The 25,926-nt window shown below is 39.2% G+C and overlaps 1 protein-coding gene across 11 annotated transcripts in view; it reads left to right on the top strand.

Annotated features, from left to right (window-relative positions):
• nfib (nuclear factor I B) overlaps positions 1–25,926 on the top strand; it is a 337,611-nt gene that overhangs the window by 286,028 nt on the left and 25,657 nt on the right. For 5 of the 11 annotated variants that reach the window (XM_062971911.1, XM_062971913.1, XM_008103146.3 and 2 more), the window contains exons 9-10: positions 16,025–16,190; positions 19,064–19,146. The exons of 3 other annotated variants lie outside the window; for them this stretch is intronic. In XM_062971911.1, coding sequence (XP_062827981.1) covers positions 16,025–16,190; positions 19,064–19,146 — 249 coding nt within the window. The remainder of the gene's footprint in view (positions 1–16,024; positions 16,191–19,063; positions 19,147–25,926) is intronic. 3 more of the 11 variants (XM_062971912.1, XM_062971914.1, XM_003216428.4) reach the window with 1 other exon arrangement.

Here is a 25,926-nt window from a genome sequence, read left to right on the forward strand (position 1 = left end):
TGCAATCCAGAAGAACACTATTCTAGATCAAAGTACTTTCCAAGCTTTTTAAAGGGACAATTACATATTCAGTGCCATAGACACTTGATAAGTGAGCAATATACAAGCAGCAAGTTTCTTGTTCAGTTAGGGATTCCCCACATAGTCAGAAACAAGCCCGGCCCTACCATTAGACAAAACAACTGTCTACCTAAAGGGGGACAGTGTATACTATAAAATATGTAAAATATCTTGGAATAGTCCCATTTAAGGAATAATCTCCTAGATTTGACCCTTGATAGAATAGTCAGAATCTTCACTTCACGATCTCTTAACTATAAGGAATTCTGACTAGGTTGAGTTTCATCTTATTCATCCTCATCTAATTCAGACAATTATTTCAGGGCGTAACTCTTGGTCTGATGAAATAGAGAGTAGAAATCATCCTGATACCTCATAACTGTGACAAATTTTCGTTTGGTAGAGACACAAAGCAGCTTGCGGGGTGCAAAACAGTAACAGTAATCTCCCAGCACTGCCATCTGGAACCTACATATGATTTAAAGAGCCGGACTTTTACTGTTTTGATAGGAAATTATTTCATGCAAATGGCAAAAGATGATGTATGATTCGTACACTAGGGCAATAGAATCTGTAAATACTTTCGATTTTATGTACTTAATGACGAGTTTGCTTCCCCCAGAGGACTTTCTGGAAGCCACTGCGTTTATTACAGTTTACTTGTGGAATATTTTCCTCTGGCAGGAAATGTGTGCTCCTTACTTTCAAAATACAGGTTTAACAACCTGATTTTGATCATTCCGATTTGGAAATCAGACTTACTGCCTGATGAATACGATTTGCACTATAGCCTAAATAAGCATGAGGTTTCCTCCTTGCCCCCAGAATAATAATCCTAATTAAAAACTGAATGTCAGATTTTAAATTACAAATTGCTATCAGTATCTAGATTAAAATTTATACAGGTTTTTGTTTGGTTTTTGCTGAGACTCAGCTGGTAACAAGGTACATAGGAACTGATTTTAATTTGTGTAAAATGTCCATGAATAATAAGGTCTAATTGAGGCATCCATTACAAGCCCTTAATGTTAATTCAGTGTGGAAAGCTAAGAGTTTTATTGTTGTTTTAAGTGATGTCTCAATTAGGTAATACTATGTGAAAATATGCAAATTAAAGTCATCCTTGTAGTGTTGTACATCTTGCTAGTGGTGGCTCTGTTTACACATTCCATTTGTGGAGTTTGTCTTTTTTACCTATTTTGTAATAATGCTTGTATTAAGATTTTCAAGAAAATTTGCAACTTGATTATGACGATTATATATATATTTTTCTTATTATATTGACTATACTTTTAATCCTGGGAACATATAAAATATAATTGTGAGAGGATAACTCTCAATTACCTTTGTGCCTTGAGAAAAAGCATTTACAGTCAAAGGAATGTTGTGTTAATAACTTTAAAAAACTAAATGTATAGATAAGTAGATTCTGCCCTCTGTGGCATTTCTCCAGCTGGACAAATCTTTAAAGTTACTGGTCTTAAAGTGTTAAATAAAACCTGTCTTTATTATAAAGACACATTGGATTATTAGACCAAATTCATGTTCATACATGGAGCAATTGTTCCATTCTTTGAATGGAAGGACTTCAGTTCATAGAGGTAATCTGAGTAGAAACCATTTGGTTCATGTCACAAAATTTTTGGATCTTGCCGAATGGTTTTTACCCAGTAGATATCTGTTTTGTCTATGGTGAACAATAATGAATCTTAATCTGCTGACCAACATACGTATTTATATTTTAATGATATTAATATTTATCTTATTTATATGCCTCCTTTCTCTAGAAATGGGACTGAAGGGAGCTCATAAAAGAAACAGTTAAAACCTGAGCAATAATATTTAAGCAATGTAATTTTAGTAAATTGCTTGGATATAGAAATGTTTGTTCATCTGAATTGTGATGACATTAGAGGCTGGGTGAATTGTTATGGGTTATGGGATTCGATTTTGAAAGACGGGCATGAGAATATTTCATATTACCTCAGCTCATAGTGAAATCAGGACTTTGTTAAGCAGGTATAGAATGACGTATTTTCTTTTTCCATCCAAAAAAGAAAGAAAATCATCATAAGATGTTTCAGCAACCAAGGGTGCTTATTCTATAAGACTTCATGGGTTGAGGCAATTTCTTCTTTAAATAAAGCATGTTTTTGATTAAATAAAATTATCATAATTTGCAAAATTGCATCTTTCTGAATGCCATGTCAGTTAGTCCTTTCCCTCCTCAGACCATACCCATTCACTTGGTTTTCCTGGAAGTGTTGCGATAAATCTCTTGCACCCTAAGAAGTAACAGTCTGATACCTAAAATGAACTTTTCTTCCTCAATATCTTTTAATATTCTAATTTAGATAAACACAACCAAAGGTGCATTATATTCTCCATAGCAATTTTGAATCTGATTGCTTTAGTGCTTTCAGTGCTTATAGTGAGTTGTATACATTTGAATATTTTAAGCAACATCACACAGCTAGTAGGAATTTCTACAAGGGAAACAACTCTGCAGTTTTTGAAATCTAATATTAATGCACCTAATTACATGAAACTGAATGATCAGACAATTCCAAGACCTGTAGTAAAATCTGTAATTAAAACTGAAATGTGCAAAACAATCTTGATGATAAAGTGCTGGTCTCATTAGACCAGGTTGGTCTAATGAAGTCTGAATTCTTGTAAAGTAATTCCTTGGTTTTTGCCAGGTTTTGTGGTGTCATCTCTGTGTTCATGCATTCTTTTCTTTTGGAGGGCTGTTTGTAGTAAATTGCTAAATTTGCATCAAAACTCTTCCAAATGCTCTTTTTCAAAAACTGGGACATGATTTATTGTTTTTGTGTTTTGAGTCACAGAGTTATAATGCAAAATAAAGAGAAGAGAAGGGGCTGTATTACTCTGATATATCTCATAGTTTAAAAGAACCCCACTTAAAGGTGGAAATAGAATATTGAAGATGGAGCTGGGAATTGCCATGAAATAATCCAGGGACCTTGTCAGATGTGCCACTAAAATTTTTCTGAATTGCCGTGTCCCAGCAGTGATCAAGCAGGGGTTGTGGGGACTATCGCCCCACTCCCCGTTCCGCCGCAGCTTCCCCCCTGCCTCATCACATGGGGGGAAGTTTAGTGTATTGTAGTAGAGAATCCTGGAGAGCTATAGCACTAAATACTGCAAATTCAGACACGTTTGCCCAAACGTGCCTTTTGCCTTAGGATGAATGTTACTTGTGTAGGTGTTTGGGAAAGATACGTGAGCAAGTAATATTAAATTAAGGTGCTGCACATCTTTATGACTACTCTGATAAGGAAACCACTATTATCTCCACATTACAGACATGGACTGTGGTGTCTGAAAACCTGATTTGAGATTTGAACTATGGATTTTTTTCACTATGCTACTGCAGGACTTTCTTATCTAAAAGCTGTTTATTATTACGCAGTCCATTATGCAGGTATGCCAAAGAGACGTTATGCCAAAGTCACCTTTATTGTGACAAAGTAATTATGACAGTAGTTGATTAGAAATAGAAATGAGAAATACCATTTGCATATGAAGGACTTATGTTGAGCATCTCACTTCAACACACTGGCATTTTTGCTTTTCTTAAGGCAGAGATACTATAATTACTTTTAGGACTCATCTATTGAGTTCTTAAAAATATTTAGTTATAGTATTTAACAAAATAAAGCATTTTATTATAAATAAAATCTCCTTGGCAGCTAATTGTTACCATAAAAATTATTTATCAAATAAAACTCGGGTTGAGTCATAAAATTGCAGATTTTTAAATTTATTTCTTTAATGAATTCATAAAATCATAGAGTTGGAAGCGACCACAAGGGCCATGCAGTCCAACCCTCTGCCATGCAGGAGCATACAATCAAAACACCCCGAACAGGATTGGTAGACAGGATTCCTAAAACCAAGATTGTAAAATAAATAGAAGATGTCTGCAAAGGAAAACCCTGCTTCATTAGCCTTGGTCTTCCTCAGATATTTTGATAAAATCCTTTAGCAAAGGATCCTAGGTAAACATAGTAAGAATATGGTCAGCCTCCTCATAAGAAGCTGGCAATCTCATGCTTGAGGCTGCTTAAGAGCCCATGGGTATATCACCCATTTCCCCCTACTTTATTTTAATTCTAACCCCGTTATAACTTTTTTTGGCCTTTATTTTGTGGGCATTAACAGGATCCCAAAAGCTGGTTTTGTTAGTAAGTGCTGCTGCTTGAAGCTGTCATGTATAGTACTGCCATGTTCCTTTGGGGGATTGTATCAGAATAGTCAAGACCACAATGCACTGCAGAGAGATTAAAATGGTAGATATAGAAACATTTGGTGAGCGAGAGTGAGAGAGTGTTAGTTTTCATTTGTTTTGTTTGCTGAGGCGTCCCACTTTGGTAGGAAATAGCCAGTCAATCAGAGCTGCTGGTGGCCTTGCTTTTCCTGCCTTTGGCAGCTCCAGTGCTCTTGCCTGAGGCAGAACTTGTCACTGATGCTGAAAAACCCACATGGGAGGGCTACCACTTTTTCTGCAAACATGGTGATAGTCCTGGCTATTTTATTCAAGTTCACTATTGCTGTTGGGAAACAGGACCTGTTTCATTGTAGTGTATGATCCAGCTTAACTGCCAGGGCAACATCCCGGGATTTACAGTTGAACTTGTTTAGAAACTCAGGCAGAGGGCTCTAATGCCTCACCACACAGCTGAGGCATTAGACCCTAGGATTTCTTAGAATGCAACCATGGCAGTTAAAAGTAAAAGAATAGTGTTATACATGCTAGGTCTCCCCTAACTGAAATGCTTGTGACAAGATTTTTTAAAAGTTTTGTTTTGGAATACCTGTATTTGAACGAGCAATGTGAGAAAATGGGATAAGGGTTCCATAAGGGTTCCTGATAGAAGAAAGAGAAGAGGGAGGAGGGATGAGTACTCCACTTGCATAAGATGCCTGTAAAAAGTAGATGTCTCAGATGCTTGCCCAGTTATCTTTCCAGTTTTTTCTTCGTGTACTCTGTGAATGCACACTAATGGAGAGACTGCGCCTGCGCAGGCTCCAACGGAAACTCTTCCAAGCTAAAGTTTGAAATTTTGGCAGTAGCCACACACCCCTTCCCGAGGGGCATATAAGGCAGCCCCAGGTGACCGTTCTCCAGTTCATTTTTTTCCGCCGCAAGGTTCACTTCGGACTCTTCGCATGTCTACTATGTGCTTCAAGCGCTGTAAGCAGTGTGCTGCTAAAATTCCTGACTCCGACGGCCATGCCAAGTGCCTCTTCTGCCTGGAAGAGGCCCATGTGGTCGGTACCTGCCGCTTCTGCCTAGCCCTCACGGCTCAGGCTAGAAAGAACAGAGCCGCTAGGCTTAGAGCGGCGCTCTACGAAAAATCACTCGCACCAGAGCCAACTCCGTCGACGTCGGGTGCGTCGTCGACGACAGTTCCGAGAGCGATGTCGGCACCAGCAGCTAAGGCCCCCTCGGTCTCGTCCAGGGCGTCCAGGACCTCTAAAGCAACTAAGCCTGCTAAGCCACCGTGTACGTTAACCACGGCCACTGTGTCGACCCGTTCCGGAAAGGTGGGCCCTTCCTCGACGTCAAGCTCTCTGGCTTCGATAACCTTGGTCCGGTCCCACATCAGATCCCCTCCGTCGACCTCTGCAATCAAAATCGCTTTTAAGAGGGCCCACGAGGAGTCTCGTCGAGCGCAATCCGACTCGGCTGTAGTTCCTCCAACACCAGGCAAATCCATGAGGGTTCCTTCTAAACAACCGCTGACTAAAAAGCGGGCGACTCAACGCTCCTCCTCTTCAACCTCCTCGAGGAGAGGCGCCCCCTCTTCCTCGGCAACTTCCTCGAGGAAGTCCTCGCCAATTGTGCCGGCCCAGCAGCCTCGAGATCTTTCTCAGTCTTCTCCCCAGCATCTTTCCAACGGCGAGCTACAAGACTCACCCCACCACTCCACCCAAACAGTGGTCAGGGTGCAGATGCCTGAACCCTCCATGCCGCATCCTCCCTCGTGCCAGGAACTTTTTCCCCCAACCTCGACATCGGAGCAAGGCAGACAAACGGCCCGCTTGGCCCGGGCGGCGCAAGCCTCGGCCTCCAAAGACTCTCGGCCACCAGCCGTTTCTGCTCGTGAGGCTATGCCTCCTCCAGAGACTGCGCTTTCATCTCCCCCTCAGTCCCCTCAAGGGGCTGAGGAGGATGATATTGATATTGACCGCCTAGACTCTGTCCTCTCAGCCTCGGTGGTCTCTCTCGGCCTGGACCTCTCTCCTCCTCACGATGCATATGAGGCGGACCCACCTTCGCCGACAGACAACATCCGCACCTTTTCTGACCAAATGGTCAGAATGACCGATGCCTTGGGTATGGAGATCAAGCAAACCTCCAAAGCTGTGTCTGATCCAGTTTTCAAAAGGGTGCAAGCCCAAGCTCCGCCGGCCACGCTGTTGCCCTTTTTGCCCTACCTCCTGGATGTCATTCAGGCCTCTTGGAAAACTCCACCATCCATATCCCCGACCTTGAAAAGAATCGAGGCTTGGTACTGTACCGACGACGATTCCCTGGAATGGCTAAAACACCATCCCAACCCTAATTCTATGGTCGTCAAGGCCTCTCAGTCCTCCGGCCACCAATCTAACACACCGGCCGATAGGGAGGGAAAAAGGTTCGACGCAGTCGGTTGAAAGCTCTACTCTGGGGCCCTTCTGCTTTGTAGAATGGCGAACTATGGAGCATGCATGGGTGCTTACCAACAAATTCTTTGGGGAAAAGCCTAACCCTTTTTCGCCAAGCTGTCGGACGAGGACCGCTCCGTCCTTACCACCCTCCAGCAAGAGGCTGATTCCCTGGCCCATCATCAAATCCAGGTGGCCAAGCATACTGGGGACACGGCGGGTAAGATGATAGCCCACACGGTTGCCATTCGTCGCCACGCCTAGCTGAGTTTGTCGGGCTTGTCCTCCTCATCCAGACAGGTTATTGAAGACCTCCCCTTCGACACGTTGGGCCTCTTCAATTCTGGTACCGACGACAAACTTAAATCAAACCATGACTTTAAGGTTCTAGCGTCGAAATGTGGCGTCGACCAACCTCAAGCACAACGCACTCGGTGGTTCCCTCACCGTTTTCGGTGTTTCCCGCCTCAGTCTTTCCGGCACCAATCTTTCAGGCGCCCCTCGGACTCGAACAATCAAAGCCACCACCAACCCCGTCGAGCCGCTCACCCCCAAAAGCAACAGGGCCGAACCACTCCTGCCCCTCCCCAGACACACCGGTGTACCTGACGCCACCCTTTACTGCCAAACCTCCTTCTCTGCTACCGCTGCAGGACCCACTCCGCCTCCACATCTCTGTCTCTTTACCGACCGCTTAGCTCCTTCCTACAACCAATGGGAATCTATTACATCGGATGCTTGGGTTCTCCGAATTGTTCGAGAAGGTTATACCTTAGAATTCGAAGAACTCCCACCCACGGGTCACGTCCTTCTTTCCACCCCGACTCGAGAAATTCTTGCCGAAATCGATGCCCTCCTCGCCAAAGGGGCTATTCAGCCTTCTCCATCCACACAGGACCCTCAAAGCTTCTTTTCCAGATACTTCACGGTCCCGAAGAGAGGAGGCGGGCTACGCCCTATTCTAGACTTACGGGCTCTCAATGTCTTCATTCGCCCAACCAGATTCAGGATGGTCTCTATTGCCTCTATCCTCCCAATGCTGCAGCGGGGAGATTACTTTGTATCCATAGACTTACGAGACGCTTATTTCCATGTAGCAATAAGGGAGGCCCACAGACTCTTCCTCTGCTTCAAGGTTTTTGATCAGACTTACCACTTCACCGTTTTACCCTTTGGCCTCGTCACGGCGCCGAGGGTCTTCACCAAGGTCGTCGCTGTGGTGGCTGCCAATCTCAGACTGCAAGGGATTACGGTCTTTCCTTATCTAGACAACTGGCTTCTGGTCGGGCCCGACCCTGTTCTTCTCGAACGCCACGTCGACACCACCCTCCAGCTCTTGAGCTCTCTCGTCCTCCAACTCAACCCCGAGAAGTCTCACCTCACCCCGTTGAGGAAAATCCGCTTTATCGGCGCTCTCTTCGACTCCGTTGCACAGACCGTGTCCCTGCCACTTGACAGATTTCTAGCCCTCCGCCATCAAATCACCCTGTGTCGATCCAGCCGGAGGGTCCGAGCTCGATCCATCCAAGTTCTCCTGGGTCACATGGCCTCCATGGTCCTCACTATTCCCTTTGCCAGACTACAACTCCTGCAGAGGTTGTTTATGGACACTTTCAAGCCGTCCTACCATCACAACTCGAAGTTTCTGTCGATATCGCTTCACGTTCCTCAGTCCCTTTCCTGGTCTCACCTCAATGTGTGCAAGGGCCTACCTTTCCACCCAATTCACCCTTCAATAATCATAACCACGGACTCCTCCAACTACGCCTGGGGAGCCCACCTGAACGGTCTGACAGTCCAAGACCTCTGGTCCCCCTCCGAAAGGACCAACCACATAAACTTTCTAGAACTTCTTGCTATCTTCAAAGCCCTAAAAGCCTTCTCTCGTCTGATCTGCCGCAAGTCCGTCCTCATCCAATCGGACAACACAGTGGCAGTCTTCTACATCAACAAACAGGACGGTACGGCATCGAGGAAACTAATGCTCCTCTCTTCTCGCTTATGGCTCTGGTGCATAGCCCACGAGATCCAGATCTCCGCGACACACTTCCCGGGAGTCCAAAACGGCTTGGCAGATGCACTAAGCAGGATGACAAGTTTCTCCCACGAGTGGAAACTCGATCCCGAGGTTCTCCTCGCTCTCTTCCTCGACTGGGGGCGGCCTACTCTGGACCTCTTTGCCTCTCTCCAGAATGCTCAACTGCCCTGCTTCAGGGCGAGACTCCCTCCGGCCTCCTTCCCCGGCTGCCTTTCTTCTAGACTGGTCATCGGAGCCGCTCTACCTCTTCCCTCCTTTTCCTCTGATACCGAAGGTCCTCGAGAAGCTCCGTCCGGTCCCGGCCACGGCGATCCTCATAGCACCGGCCTGGGCTCGTCAGCCATGATACCCGGCCCTGCTACACCTCTCCAGAGGAACCTTTCGCCCTCTTCCATCGCTGCCACATCTTCTCTCCAGGGAGAACGGCCAGATCCTTCATCCAGACCTTCCCTCTCTACATCTCACTGCATGGAGGATTCTCGCCTAACCTCCCTCCCCCAAAACCTCCATCCCTCTTCTCTGACGATCTCATTAAGACCTTTCTAAGGGGCTATAACAACATTTGCCCGCCGTCTCAACCGCCCACGCCGGGCTGGAACCTCGAGCTCGTGCTTTCCCAACTCATGTCCCCTCCTTTCGAGCCGCTTGCTTCAACTGACCTGCACCTTCTTTCCTGGAAAATAGCTTTTCTGATAGCGATAACCGAACTGGCTGCCCTGAGGATTGATGAGCCCTACTTGCGTTTTCATCATGACCGCGCTGTCCTTCGCCCGGACATCACCTTTCTCCCTAAAGTGGTCTCAGCTTTTCGCCTCAACCAGGACATTGTCCTTCCTGCCTTTTTCTCCAACCCCTCCTCTCCTCTCGAGCGGAGACTTCACCTCCTTGATGTTCGCAGAGCACTCCTCTTCTATCGAGACCGTACTAAAGACATTCGGAAAACTCAGAGACTCTTTGTTGCATATGCCCCGGACAAACTGGGTAATCCTATTTCCTCCCAGAGATTGTCCCACTCGATTGCTAAAGCCATTGAACTTGCCTATGAACTGGCTAAGCGCCCTCCCCCCCCCATCCATCCGTCCCAGGTCGACGAGGGGCCTTTCAACATCGACTGCTTTCTTGAGGGGTGTTCCACTTGACTCAATTTGCAGAGCAGCAATCTGGTCGAACCCCCTTACGTTCGTCTCTCACTACAGGATAGTCCACAAGGCCTTGAAGGACTCGGCCTTTGCAAGATCGGTCTTGTCATCATGCTTATCCTGAGGGCCAATGACCCTCTTGTTTTCTGCCTCCTCGCTACTTACCTGCCAGGTGACCCCCCATGCCTCTCCTTCATAGGATCGGGGCTGTTTTTTCTTCCTTCACACTAATGTTTACAGGCCCTCTCTTGAATGTATTCTCTCATGACGTCCCGTACTGTTTAACTTACCTTTTGTGCTCGCTCTGACCACCTTGCACTGTATGTTCTTATCATGCCTTATACAACGTTTACCTCTCTCCCCTCCCGGGGAATATATACATACACTGTTGACAAGATTTTTTCTTGTAAAATGTTTATTACATGTTTCCCGAGGTCTTCCCTCAGCACTTTGCATTTATGCTGACGTTCTGCTGGTCCTCTGGACTGTTTATTCAGTGTGTCCTAATAAACGTGTGTTTGTACATCTAACTTGTTGTCAGGTTTGCCTTGTCCCACCATCTGGGACCTCAGCGTGCTAGTCTCCATTAGTGTGCATTCACAGAGTACACGAAGAAAAAGGACAGGTTGCTTACCTGTAACCATGCTTCTTCGAGTGTACTTTGTGAATTCACACAAGCCCGCCCTTCCTTCCCCACTGGCAAACCTCTCCCTTTCTCGTTGCCTTGGCGGCGTAGGAACTGGAGAGCGGTCGCCTGGGGTTGCCTTATATGCCCCTCGGGCAGGGGGGCGTGGCTACCGCCAAAATTTCAAACTTTAGCTTGGAAGAGTTTCCGTTGGAGCCTGCGCAGGCGCAGACTCTCCATTAGTGTGAATTCACAGAGTACACTCGAAGAAGCATGGTTACAGGTAAGCAACCTGTCCTTCTTTGCAAAGCAGCCTGAAAAGGAGGGAGAAATCCTACCCCTCCTGTGAATTTGGGCTGGATACATGTGATGGCTAATGAGGTGCGCTGTGCTTGCCCTTGCAACCCTTTTCAGGATGTCTCCCCCCCCCTCCCAATTGACCAGGCGGAAGGTGAGCATGGAAGCGTCTGGGATGTTTGCTTTTTATAGGGATCTTGTATATGTGGAGTCCTTCCCCCATTTCCTTCCTTCTCTTTCTCCCATCATGGCTGCTTGACAAAAATCAAAGAAGGCACTGGGCTAGCCCTCTTTCCCCAGAGGCAGAAATAGGCAGCTGGCAACAAATAGTTTAGGTTTTTGGAGTCTCGACCTGTAATTGCATAATGTGAAAGGGTCCCAGAAAACCAGTATAAGTGGACCCTGTGCTTGTTGCATAGTTCTAATGCATTAAAAATTCAGCTGCAGAATGACAGGACCAGCGCCACCAAATCAGTGTTTTTGGGAAGACTGTAAAACCAAGTAGGAATCCAACATTTTATCTTTCATCAATTCACTTCTTTTAATATATCTAGTTGAAGCTGTAATAAAATATATGTGCCCCGATTTCCATTATGATTTTTACCTTTAGATAGCATAGGGAAGGGTTAACACCTCTATGGTGTTTGTTATGCTGTCTGTGCCCTTGTCCAAAAGATTTTACCTTACTTTCTGTCCCTGTGAGAATTGAATTTTGAAAAAAAAATGGCATGTTATGGAATCAAGGATTGGTAATAAAGCTTCGGTGGAGTGGAAACACCTTTTCCCCCATGATAATACTTCCTGGAGTGAATTTCCTTCCTAGGAGCAGATTTCTCTCACTTCTTGTGGTCTCACCCCCTGTTCTTAACTATGAGTTGTTTGTTAGTCAGCTATTTGTAGGCCAGGGACTGCTTGTATAGTAAAAGCTGCATTTGGAATGTAATGTTTTAGAAAGAGTAATCTGTGAGTGAAAGGCACTGCAGACTAACTCAACCAGAGAAATCAGCCATAGCAGAGCACTTGATGAACCAACCTGGACACAGTATATTATTTGATAACACAGAAATGCTTGACCACTCCAACAGCTATCATGTCAGACTACACAGAGAAGCCATTGAAATCCACAAGCATGTGGACAACTTCAACAGAACGGAGGAAACCATGAAAATGAACAAAATCTGGCTACCAGTATTAAAAAACTCAAAAATCAGAACAGTAGATGGGAAGCAACACCCTGAGGGCAGAGGAGCTCCAGGGACGGCTAATGACTCCAAACAAAGGATGCCCTCCAGGCAAGAGACAAACCTTTCCAATGCTAATTGAGGTGATTAACTGCACCATTCACGCTGACTACCAACTGACAAAGAACTCTTCTCACACCCTGGACTCTCCACAGATATATATTAACCTTCCTTGCCTAGTTTCTCCATACCTCACAACCTCTGAGGATGCCTGCCATAGATGTGGGCGAAACGTCAGGAGAGAATACTTCTAGAACATGGCCATACAGCCCGTAATACATACAACAACCCTGTGATCTCGGCCATGAAAGCCTTCGACAACACAAATCTAGAATCAGATCGTGGGATATAGGGACAGTGTGGATGGGGCCTGAGTTCTGGTTAATAAGTCTCTGTATTTAATAATAAATATAGTGTAGTAAATGGTATGTAATATTTGGTGTTTTAAGCAATACGGTAATGCCATAGCTTGCAAGCTCAAAAGTTGCATCTGTTAGGAAATCTGTAGCCATTTTTTTCATTTTTCATAATCAACAGTGTGCTGTAAAACTGGTTCAGTTCCAAAATTTAAAGGGGTGATTTAGTTTGTCAAGAAAGAGTTAGGCTCCCTATGATCTATAACTGTGATCATTTGGGAACAGTATACTGGTGATACAGTGTTGCAGATAGTGCTGGAGTCCATCTGTGTCTATTTAATTAAGTTGAGTTTGTGTTTTGGTAACAGAATGACTCAAGAAAGCTGATGATATTGAAACTGCTTCTCCATGTGTTTGTTGAATCTTCACCCTGTGCTTTCCTTTTAAACAGTCATACCTCACTTACACAATGGATTAGGCTCTAGAACACCACTTTAGAACAAATATTACTTTAAAGCGAACCACTGCTTTTTTTCATTTGCCAATGCATATAAAAGCCTACTTACAGATGGAGCATGTGAATATTGTGTATTGTGGGATGTTCAGTTTTACATATATCTTATTTTAGATGCATTTTCCATTTTCTAGATTTTTGCTACTTGTATACTACATTTTGTAAACTTTGTGACTATGTTCATGAATATGTAAGCTTGAAATTCAGAGAAAGTGAGAGATGTTTGAAATGACATTCATGGGTTTGCATTCTGTGGCCCAAAATATAGTTGACACATTGAATCAGTGTTTGAATCTTGAGTCAACTCCTTGTGAATTCCAACTAATTTAACAGGTTATTCTGTTTGGAACTAGCAAAAAATTACTACTACTACTACTATTAATAATAATATAATTTTATTTCTTACCCACCTCTTCTTGTGGTTTGAGGTGGGTTACAGCATAGTTAAAACATCAACATTGTAAAATTCTATAAATTACGCATATTAAATGTGTATTTAAGTTCTTTGAGTAGAACTAAATGATAAAAGTCATTGCCACCCCTCAAGCAGTGGCAATGCCTCTTATTTTTCCTTATAATGTCTGCTAAAAGAGAATGGTCCTATTCACATCTCATATTAAGCATGTTTCCTTATTTTAATGAGCATTTCCTGGTGCACATAGCCTGGCTATTCCTGTTTTAGAAGAACTAGCACATTCACTTGTTTCTCTTCCACAAGGCAGACAAAACATTACTTTGTGCTGATATTCTTTGTCTGAGGAGAAACAGAACATAGTGTGAACTCCTGCCACATTTGAAAGTCAGTATGCAACTGCAAACAAGAGATGGGAGTCTGTGCATATTTTTAGTATTCACAATGTACGTGATTGGAAACGATGGATTAGCATGATGGCTGGTTCATAAAATAGATTATTTTATTCATTCCACAATATTCTTCCATGTTGTGATATCTGGATTGATTCAGTATGTAACAATAGCAGGCTATACATTTTCCTCCCCATGGTTGCTCAGGCATGTAACACCTATTAAATAATGATATGCCCTAAATTATTTTTCACTAATACTTGATGAGCGGGAAGGACATAAAGTGGAAACATTTCTTATAACTCTGAAGAGTGTTGCAACTGCCATTTAAACTAAGGCTCCAGTGTATAGTGTTACAGTAGAGTCTCACTTATCCAAGCTAAACGGGCCGGCAGAAGCTTGGATAAGCGAATATCTTGGATAATAAGGAGGGATTAAGGAAAAGCCTATTCAACATCAAATTAGGTTATGATTTTACAAATCAAGCACCAAAACACCATGTTATACAACAAATTTGACAGAAAAAGTAGTTCAATACGCAGTAATGTTATGTTGTAATTACTGTATTTACGAATTTAGCACCAAAATATCACGATATATTGAAAACATTGACTGCAAAAATGGCTTGGATTATCCAGAAGCTTGGATAAGTGAGGCTTGGATAAGTGAGACTCTACTGTACTTGAATCACATTGATTTCTGTGGGTTTTCAATCTAAGTAATTCTATCTGTATTCCACTCATTTCTATATAGATGGCCGTAAGCATTTCTAAATTTTAGCTTTTTCTTTTTCTGTGGAGTCAATTATTTGGATATAAACCAATATGTTTAATGAAAAACACAATATCAGGGAAGTAGACACTTTTTAATATACATTTTTGAACTCCAAATGTAAAAATATAACCTTGGTAAGACATTAGCTAACATCCTGTTTGGTATCTGCAGCATTGTAAGCTAGATTCACGACCTCATAAAACCAACCTTAGAAGCTTGGCAACTGCATCAATTGGAGGAGTTCTGGCGTGCTGGTGATGTGGTTATTTGAGGTCAAATTAGGGAAAGAGTCATAGCTATGTCATCGTAGCTACATCTTCCATGCCGGATCTTAGACATTGTTTTTTCTAGTGAGCACTTATGAAATAAAATAAGACTTGTTGGGTGGCATACTTATTTCTCAAAGTCTGATTAAGAAAGAGATACTGGATGTTTTTAACTCAGATAATATTTTGTGTGGCTATTCTTTTTGTGTGGCTTATAAAGATTGCAAAATGTTCAAGTGTCACTAGCAAGGTTTTGTATCCAAAACCAAGAAGACATCTTAATTTTGTGTATGGTAGTTTTTATGCCATACAGATGCCATAGTTAGTAGCAGAATTTGTTCAGAATTCTACAATTACTCCTGCCCATCTAAAGATTGTGTTGTTTGCTTGTTTCTACTTATTGTATCATATCTATTTGTGATATTCATTCACAGATCTTGAGCTTTGCAAGATCATGATTTTTCTACTTTCTGATTATTTTGACCAATGAGCAATAAAATGCAGTAAAATACAGAATTTTAGCTTTTATCAAGGATAAGCCTTTAAGTAAATATTTGAAGCAACAAGTATAATATTAACAAATTGATTCCTCCGCCTACTTTTACCTTACTGCTGATCAAACCCATTTGGGAGGAATCATAAAACTATTCCTTCTCAATTAACCAGTAGTAAATTGTGGTATGACTAATATTGACTTTGATTAGTGCTGTTGCAGAATTTTGAGCAATCTCTAATATGTACATATTAGAATAAAAAGTACTAATGGGATTATTAAGCACTCTGTATTAGCCACATTTCAAATGTACAGCCGTAGAAGCATTCTTATGAATGTCCTAGCCTGATTCTGAGGGGTCTATTGTTCATTTTTTTCTTTTAATCCCTTTGAATTACCCTGTAATTAATATAAGTAAATAGTAGTATTATTGGTTCTGTTGTAAAAAAAATGAAAGGCATCCAACAGAACTGTTTATTTCATTAGATAATCTCATATGTGATAAATAGGAACTTAGGAAATATATCTTCATGAAATTAACAAAAAAAAAAACCTACAGACCACTAAAGACGCCCACATTTCCATTGTAGCTCATAAATCCTCTGTAGAGAGGTATATATTTGCATACTGAAATGGCACCCAACAGCAATGGGGTCCTGTAAACCCCAAGGTAGAGGGATAGCTCTCTTGAGCACAATGTGTATATTTCACAAGGCATTCTTCTGGTTTTGTTTTGTAGCCTAACAGCAGTGGTCAAGTAGTAGGGAAAATGCCTGGCCATTTTACTCCAGTTTTGGCACCCTCTCCCCATCACAGTGCGGTGCGACCTGTGACCCTCACCATGACAGACACTAAGCCCATCACAACATCCACTGAAGGTGAGGCATCTTCACCTACACCAATCAGTAAGTATTTCTTTAGGAAACAAAAACTGTCCATCAAAAGAGCAACATAATTTCAAATTAAGGCCAGTAAAAGTACCCTTTCCTGCTATTTGACCAGTCAGGTGCTCAAAAATAATAGTAAAGACCATTGATAAAACATTTACTCTTCAGTTAACTCAAAACTGAAATTATGTATGACCCTTTTGACATGGCAACCACAATCCCAAGATAGAAAATTAATTTGAGTATCAACAACCAAGAAAGAAAGCTTTAAAAGAATCCTTTCTTTTTAAGATGGACATTCTAATAACACTGAAAAGCGTTTTCAGATCAGTAGTTTTCAAATTCCACTGACCTGTAATGCAATGACAGATAGAGAGTTGATTGCTCCTGAGTGAAATTTCATGCAGAAAGCATTTTTCATCCCAAAATTTACCTAATCATAACTGTGATCCTCAATTAGTTTATATTGCACAATATATGTGAATTAAAGCATCACAAATTCCTATATTCAGTGTTATAGTTTTATCTTATAGTCTTCAATGGAATTGCAGATAGAGAAATGTGCACATCAGTTGTCACCACTTGTAGCTGCTACGCAGAGCCATAATAGTTGAAATGTTTAAAATCATTTAATATCCTACATAAATGAACACTCTTTGGGTGCCATTTCTGTTTGTTAAAACAGTGTAGGATAAAGGGGAATAGCAATTTCCAGACCTCTCTCAGCTTGAACTGGCCAGGTTTAGTGATTGGGTGAGTTACTTCAAATATCTCATTTTTTTAAAAAACTGCAGGGGAATCGCTTATGCCAACTTGAGACTGGAATAATCAACAAGCCCAGTACTGAGAATGCTCTACGCCAGGTTCACCAACAGCATAGGATTTACACTTGTGAAGCTTTTCTCAAATGTAACCAGTCCCTCTGGAATGGCTGTGTCTCCCCTGCTGCTCTGCCCTTGACTAAAACAAACACCATGACCTAGTAATGAATCAGTTAACAGTGGCATGTTTAATCACGTCTCTTTTCCTTTCCCATATCTAAAGAAGAGGTGTTTTTCAGCAGCAATAAAGAAGCTTTTAATGCTCTTAAGTAGTCCTTCAGAATGGAAAGCACTAAGGCTTTCATAATATCTTATGTATGGTCCTCTCAAGCAATATGACACTAGCTAACTATTAATCAAGTATTAATATTTCAAATAGCGTTTAAGGAATCCTTAACGTTAGAACTTTATTCATGGATCCCTTTGCAAGATTTTGAAAAGGGATATGATGTCTACACAGTAAATATATTATAATTTTTCTTTGTAAAGGAACAAAACTAAGTATATAAAGAATCTCTGTGCATATATTATAATATTAAATATTTAGACAATTACATATTGACAAAGTGCCACTTGCAGTAAATTGGTGATTCTTTATCTTAAAGTAGAATTACAAATTAATGGCATATTATATCATTTCTCTCTGAAGCGATTTAAAACCTCTTAAATTAACATTATGCTTAATGAGATATTTTCACCTATGCATACAGCATCAATTGATCTATAATATGTTTAAAATATTTGCTTTCAGATCTATTTCCAATTAATTTGATTTTTCAGAAAGATCAATGCCATCAAAGTTATCAGTTTTAATAATTAAGAATAGTTTCAGTGTTCTAACCTTTTTTAGCATTGTATAGTTTCAATTTAATTACTATACACTAAACTTGATTTACTTGAGCCTTTTTACAAAAATAAACAAATTACAAGTAAAATGGTATTTCCTATAATGATAAGAAAGCTACACATTTCTACAGTCCCCTTCACTTTACATAAAAAGTTCTAATCAGTTATTACGGAGGATTCTCAGCAGAATTTTTATGCATATTTACTCAGAAACCGCCCTTATTAGCTTACATCCAATGGTAGTACTAGCAAAATTCAGCCCGCAGAAATTAGTAGAACTAATGACAACTAACAAATCTTGTTTAGTTCAAAAATCTGTTAAACTGAGATTATTTTTTATTTAGCCCATTAAATTAAATGGGGTTTACTCCTAGGTAAGTGTGTGTAGGGTTCCATGCTAGGAGGGTATTCGTATATTACCTTAAAAACGAAGCAATTCTAATATTTTGCGCTGTTACTTATTAATTCTTTCAGAACTTGGCTGTATCAGTCAAGATAATGGTCAGTTAAGCTGGTATTGCAACAAATTGATCAGTGTGGTGTGGATATCTCTAACTAGGATGTAGAGTAGATCACCTTCCTCATTTTTCACAGACCACCACTAACAATGACAATTCTCAATTCAAAACACAACCTCCTGGTGAAAGGTTGTATATCTCATTAAGCACACATTATTCAATGGGAAAAACATTTTAAGAGCTTCTATGTTACAGATTAGACACCTTGATCTTACAGCAGTATTCTACAATTTTCCGATGTGCAGAAAAACAACATTTAAATATTACATCTATAATAATTATATTCTAATTCTGTTGTTATAAAAAAAAATCTTGCTTCCTCATATGTAAAAGAAAAAACGCCCTATTTAAATGGTTTAGGTCCAACTGAGTACTGCTGAGAAATGGTGGTCCTTATTTTAATACTACATCAAATCACTAGGCTTTGATTTTTTCCTCTCTTCTTTGTTTAATTTACAGTGTTGTTAGCGAGATAAGGATCAGGTTGAACTTCCCTAAAATGCCTACTATCCTCTATATTTTGCTACTTCTCTGAAGGCAATTCTATCTACATGCACATTCCATTGAAGTCAATAGGTGCTATAGAATTATACCTCATAGGCAAATTAATGCATCATAATTCTAAATCTCTCATACTTGAATTATACAAGCTAGACCATTGATAGCTTTCTATCTTTATCAATCTGTTTTGTTCTTCCTTAATCAGCCTACACAGCCTCAGGCACATCCCAAGCCAATCGATATGTGGGACTAAGTCCAAGAGACCCTTCCTTCCTACATCAGCAACAGGTGGGCAAGTTTCACATAGGTATTAACACAAGTATTTGTGATGAATTCCTTCATACATGCTACCATTGACATCTTAGACCAGAACAGGATCCTAGTGTCTATCCCTGATACCTACATGGCTGTGTGATATTTCTTTAGAGTGATAATATATTTCAGTTGTATTGTTCAATTCAGAGGAAACTGGGAAAGTAGAATCAATAATTTGCTATGAATGCCTCTGTAAGTTGAAATTGGGTTCTTTAGTCATTCAGCATTTTGGTTGTTTCTTGAAAGTAAAAATAGTATCGAAATTTATACAAATGAGTTTTCTTTTAGAAGACAATCTTTCTAGATTAGCATATGTACAGTGCAATCTTATAAACTTACTAACTTGGGAGTAAGACCCACTGAACTGCACAAGACTTTAGTAGAAATACATAAGATTATGTATTAAAGTAATTGGTTGATTTCTTCTCTAGTGGAAACATCCTTTCTATTCCAGGCTATACATATATTTATATTTCAAGAACTTTTTTAGATTTGTTTCTCATTATGCTGTAAATTTAATTAATAAATTAATAAAAAAATTATTTCTTCAAACTGGAAATAGACTGATGAGACTAGCCATTGCTAATTATTTCATAGTCAATAATAGAGACATTTCCAATCCCGTATTGCACAGAAAAAAACAAAACAAATTCTGATTGATCAGAATTAAAATATGCTTCATGAGTATTTATAAGGCTGTTTCTATGACTTGCAGTACTGTGGTCTTACAATCATAAATTGACATGACCACCTATTACTTATGCCTATTTGGTGTATGTGGTGATACAATTGGACAGTACTGCGACTAGAAAAAATCCTCCTGACTTCAAAGGTCAAATGTTAATATTTGCCTGCCTTACAGAGTTCAGTAAATGCACCAATTGAATGCACCAATGGTAATTTATTAAAAAAAATAGTTGTAGTTGTATATTGACAATAGGTTTAAAAAGATTTTTCTCTACTGTGAAATGTAATTACTTAGAAAAACTGCTGCAACAATTTCACTTAGTATATGGTTATTAACAACCAGTCGTTGAACGCCTAACTGTTACAGAACCAGTGTTGTTTAACACATGTTTGCTGATTTTTTCCTTTATGACAAATAATCAATATGTTAGATATATTACTGTCTAGCGTGTGAGGTAAATATACTCCTAAAAGGAAAAGAAGGAGGTGGAACTGAGGAGTTTCACATCATTTTAGAGTTGTAGTTTGGGAGAGTTAGGGTTTGCTTTTGTCCTTTGGTTTGGTTGTTTATGGATAATGGTTTAAAGTTGGAGGAAAAACATTTTAAGCACCATAGACAAATAGTGATCTTTTTTGTGTGTGTGCATGGTACTGTTTGCTTCATCATCCACATGTGATTTTGACATGTAGCATTTCATGGGTAATGTCTTAGTCATATTGGTCTTTCATAGTCTTGCCTTCCATTTGTAAGAGGGAAATTATTGTACAAACTAGAATTTGTATGTGAAGCTGTTTACCTTGCAGGTTACGTCAGGGTCATGCAGGGCATGGAAATGGATCACAATAAAAGATAAATCCATTTTTGTTCAAATATTCTGCATGGCTATCTAAATGTGGCTATAGCCTCATGATGAGAGTAAACAGAACAAAACTATACAGTGATCTTTTTGTATTTTATTTCATAGAATCAATATTATATTTATGTTAGAATAAATATTATAAGGGAGAAACGTGCCAAGAGGAAGGCCCATCAAGCCAACCCTGATCGGGACCGCCTTCCACCTGGAAACCGATGTCCTCACTGTGGTAGAACATGCAGATCAAGAATAGGTCTCTTCAGCCACCTACGGACACACCCCTAGACAACAGAAATGGAAGACAATCGTCCTCGAACTACGAGGGATCGCCTGAGTATTATATTTATGTACACATAAATATAATATTTACATATTATTATTATTTCTTACTCGCCTCTCCTCGAGGCAAGGCACAACACAGTTAAAACACATAATTATAAAACATTATGTAAAGGTCATATTAAAACATGTTTCTATGAAATCTATATATTAAAATACAAAGAAAAAGATTAAAATACAGTGAATACAAAACATTTACGCATACATTTATGTGTACATTTTGTTTCCTCAAGATGTGCAATGGTAATAACTTTTTCAAAAAGCATGAAATGTATATATGGAATAGGCTATAGGCCTAGTAAGACTCCAGGCTATATGAACCCTTCATGTTCAGTGGCACTATTTCACTGAACACCAAGTGTTAAAGGCATCACTGTCATACCTTGGGAGTGAGCTTTCAGGAAGGGCATTACTAGAAACATAATTGAGGAATAAAAGGACCAGGTCTAGAATTTTGTAATAGCTATGTCATTGGGGTGTAGATGATACTATTGAAGCAATAGTATAATAAACTTGGGAAACATATTAAAACTAAGATCATATACCTTGCGGACCATGGAGAAATAATATTAAATGCATACCAGATTTCCAACAACTTATTTGATATATCAATCTGATATCTAAAAATGTTTGAGGAATGACTGTGCTAGACAATTTTATTGTCTAGGGAGAAAATCATAGAAATTGACTAAATTACTTGGGTAGAATAAAGGTTATACTTTAGGAAGGCAGAAATAAGATTGATTTATTATGTCTTTTCATTACTTTATAACAATTTAAAAGAGACCACTCTACTTGTGGCAGGTCCTAAATGCATTTGGTTTAAAGTAGGCTATGATGAATGAAAAGAAAAATCAAGGGGTACATGAAATAAAGGCAATCCATCATTTTATATTAGCTGAGAGAAATTCTAAATTAGAAAGCCAATGGTTTTAGTTGCAGAGGTGTTTTAAACATTCACCATTCCTTTTAATATACTTTGACCCCGTAGGAATAAATATTGTCACAGGTACATTCTCCACTTCACAAGAGTGGGCTTTGAACAGATTTATTCTCTTTGGTTATGAGAAGTATTGACATTTATTCTTGAGTGCTTTTTTGTTAAAAGAACCATAACATAGACTATATAAATTGTAATAACGACTATAAATTTAAGCTGTTTAAAAAAGTTGGTGATTCTTCTTATAAATAGTCTCTCCACAAAATAACGGTTTGGTAGAATTTCCAATAAAACAATTTATTACTGAAAGTTGCTGGAATGTTTGCATTTATGGAAGCATTATAAATATAGATTTGAAAGATCAAATGCAACAAGAACCAACATGAGCAACAGATTTTAATTTACAAGTGAGGATGCCATGAAAAGCATGTTATTAAACATGTAACTTAATATTCTGATAGTTACAAAGTCAAGTTAATTATTAAGAATCATAAATCTAAGCATTCCCTTTTCTATGATGGCCATTCATTTTGAGCCTAACTGCCTCAATTTGCTGAATAGTTCAACACTGAAGTTACAGTAGTGTTATAAGTCTTTCTTTTGAAATGTTTTTAAAGAGTCAGTTGAAAAGATAACTTCTAAGACAGTCAGTGTTCAGTGCTACAAACCCCTAATACATTATTGATTGTATAAAGTACTTATTTATATAAAGTACTTCTTTGATTCATTAACTGTCAAGGCAGATTCCATATTGCTAATAATGCAGTGATTGTTCTAGATTTCTTGTCACAAATTTATGGAGTAAAACTTACTAAAGAGAGTTCCCCTTTGGGTATCATCAAAGTATTATTTTAGCATTAATTCTTTGTTCTTCGGTTTGGTACCAGATAATGAGCCTGTGAATTGTAGACTGTTGCTACAATGATAGTTTGATCCCACAGAATCTTCTAAAAACTCCATCATGGGGATATTGAGACTAGTTTTTAATCTGTCCCCAAAGTATGGATCTTTCCCTATAAATCATAACTGGAAGGGAGTCTTCAGAGGTACAGTTTTGTTTGTCTGACAAGAATTAAGTTCTGTCAGTTTTGTTGTCAACTGATGTAACTAGGGATATACCCTATCTTTGCAAAGGATAAAATATTCACAAGAGGCAGAACTTTGAGGGGGAAATTTCTGAGAGCTGAAAAAGGAGTGTGCAGTAATAGATTTAATAGCTCATATTCCTATTTTTTTATTCTTTGCATTTGAACTGGACATATTGCTAACCTAAAGCAAGTAGGCTACTTGTTCCATGCGGTTGGCTGATGTAATTGAAATATTCCAGCTCTTGATTCATTTATGAAGGAACAGGATTTACATTCATTCCTGATTTTTTCCTAATCAATCATATGTATTATCTTACTACCCATGCTTTGAAATGTTTTCTAATATATTGTTTAATTGAAATAAATAATAATATACTGATGAAATATACATGGTACTGAAAATATTATTCTTCCATGTGCTAGCATTGGTCCAGTAATTAAGCAGTTGTTAATATCCTCACATTGCTTGGCATTGTGTTATGAATATTATTAGTACATGGGTTCTGAAAGTGTAATTATAGGTACTGATAGCCATTACTTTTAAGCTGCAGCTCTATATCCACTTTTTCAGGAACGAATCTCATTGTACTCACCAGCTACTTTGGGTCCGAGGATGAGAGAAAGGTGGGATATAGAATAAATCAATAACTAGGCTTTACTTCTAAATAGGCATATTACTACTTATTGAGCTTTTATTTTCATTTTCTTTCATATGAGATATATTTTGAAACTAGAACGTGTTTTTGAATCATAACACATTTAATTCCTATACAACAAGAACTCATATATATATATATATATATATATATATATATATATATATATATATCTCACAACAGCAATTCCAGTAAGAAATTATTTTATCAGTGAATCTATTTAACAATTACTATTTTTTATTTGATTAATTTATATTGCTTAAAGATATAACTAATTATTAATTACAAATACAGTTGATGGTCTTAAAATGGTCAGGATAGTGAATGCTTTTGCTTTAGGAAAAAACTGAAAGGGCACTACAGTAGGTTCTCAAACAAATTTAATAGACTCCGGAAACAGGTTATCGACGCTTAGGCTATCTGTATTGTGTTTCTTATCATAATTGACACTTTGACGTAAAACCTAGTCACATGACAGTTAGAGAGAGGCATGTAAATGGATAAGAGGTCACTTTTCACATACTCCTGTTGGAAAGGAAACACATTTAAAGGAAGTTTCAGTCAAAACAATGAGAATATGCAAATTTTATTATGCTTCCCTCGATCAACAAAAACCCTAGCAAAGTTTCATATCACTTGCTGTCTTTTCCATATGTGTATTTACTTAAATACTGTTGATCAAAGAAGGAAGGAAGATTAACCTTAACATTTCTATTAGCAGCATTACATGATACACATTTCTAAGAACAATAGTTGTGTGCTTAATATTCCAAGCACTATTAAAAACAAAAACCAGAACTTTCCATAAATCCTAAAGTAAACTTTTGGAAAAATCAAATAAAAATTTGCAAATACTCTACAATACTGCTTTGGGTCTTTGTCACAATCAGTAACTGTGTCACTATAAGAGTATTGAAATCTTTTCATAAAATATTTTCATTATGATGTTTGAGTTAGACCATCATTCTCTAAACTAGATTAACAAATACCGAATTACTGGATTTCCTTTAATGAGTTGCATGGAGCTTGTTGAGTGGATCAGAGGATTATATAGGAGCTTGTAAGCAAAATGCAATCATAATTGTGCTTGTTTAGATAGGGGAAGAATAAGGTAGTTTGCCATTATTATTTTTGGGGTACACAATGAGTGACTGTTGGGTGGTATAGATGGCAGTGCATGGAATTAAAAACACACTCAGTTGAATTCGGCTGCAGAAGAGGGTAAGGCAGCAGTGATTTTTCTATTCATCCTCTTCCTGGCCACCCCTCCAAATGCCCTGCAACGGGGGTAGCATGAAACTTTTATTTGTCGGTAATTTGCTGTAAATATGTGTCAGAAAACAGGTCTCAATTATTGGTCACTAAATAATGCACTATGCTTTATCTCCTAAAAGTATTACACTTTATAGCCCAAGGAACATCTCCCAAGAGTGAGGAGATTTTTCTTTACATCATTCAATCTTTTGTTTCCTGATACCAATTGATTCAAATTGCAGGACGCATATGAAAGAAAATCAAAACTTAATAAGAGTACATAGTAGTAGGAAAATTGTTTTCAGCAAGTTCTAAAAAAAGGCTGCCATCTTTAAGTATTAAATGGCCTCCTGCAACAGCACTGAATGGCATATTAACACATGAAAACTATTATATCAGGATGTGATAATCTCTGAAGATATTTCAGAAAAGATCTGCAAGTAAAAACACTAAATTTCTACCAGAAATATCTCAGTTGCAGTTTTTGCACTTTGTTGCTATAGTGCATCCATTCTTGTGTGTATAAGATAAGAGCAAATTGATTGTAGGCAAGTATAAGACACATGAAATAGAAGATGGACTGGATCATCCTGCAGCTCTTCATTAGTCAAATCACATTAAAAGTTATGTCCACATCCTGGTGTCCTTTACCCAAAGAGACAAGAGGCATGCTGTGTGAAGCTTACTTCATCTGGTGCGTCAGATAGGCTTGGCTCTTGGCTTCACGGCTCTACTCCCTTACCTATGTAGAAAAGAAGGAGGAACAGAAAAGAATTACAAGATGGCTCTTGAAATTACCCCTTCTGTCTTGGCTATATGAACCTTTCATGTTCAAGGACAGTATTTTACTGACTACCACATATGATGCTGTTGCATATCATGTAGAAGCATGATAGTACAATAACATGTACATAATAAGCTTGTGAAATGTA

This window comes from Anolis carolinensis, chromosome 2 (assembly GCF_035594765.1).
Source record: "Anolis carolinensis isolate JA03-04 chromosome 2, rAnoCar3.1.pri, whole genome shotgun sequence".
Taxonomy (NCBI): domain Eukaryota; kingdom Metazoa; phylum Chordata; class Lepidosauria; order Squamata; family Dactyloidae; genus Anolis; species Anolis carolinensis.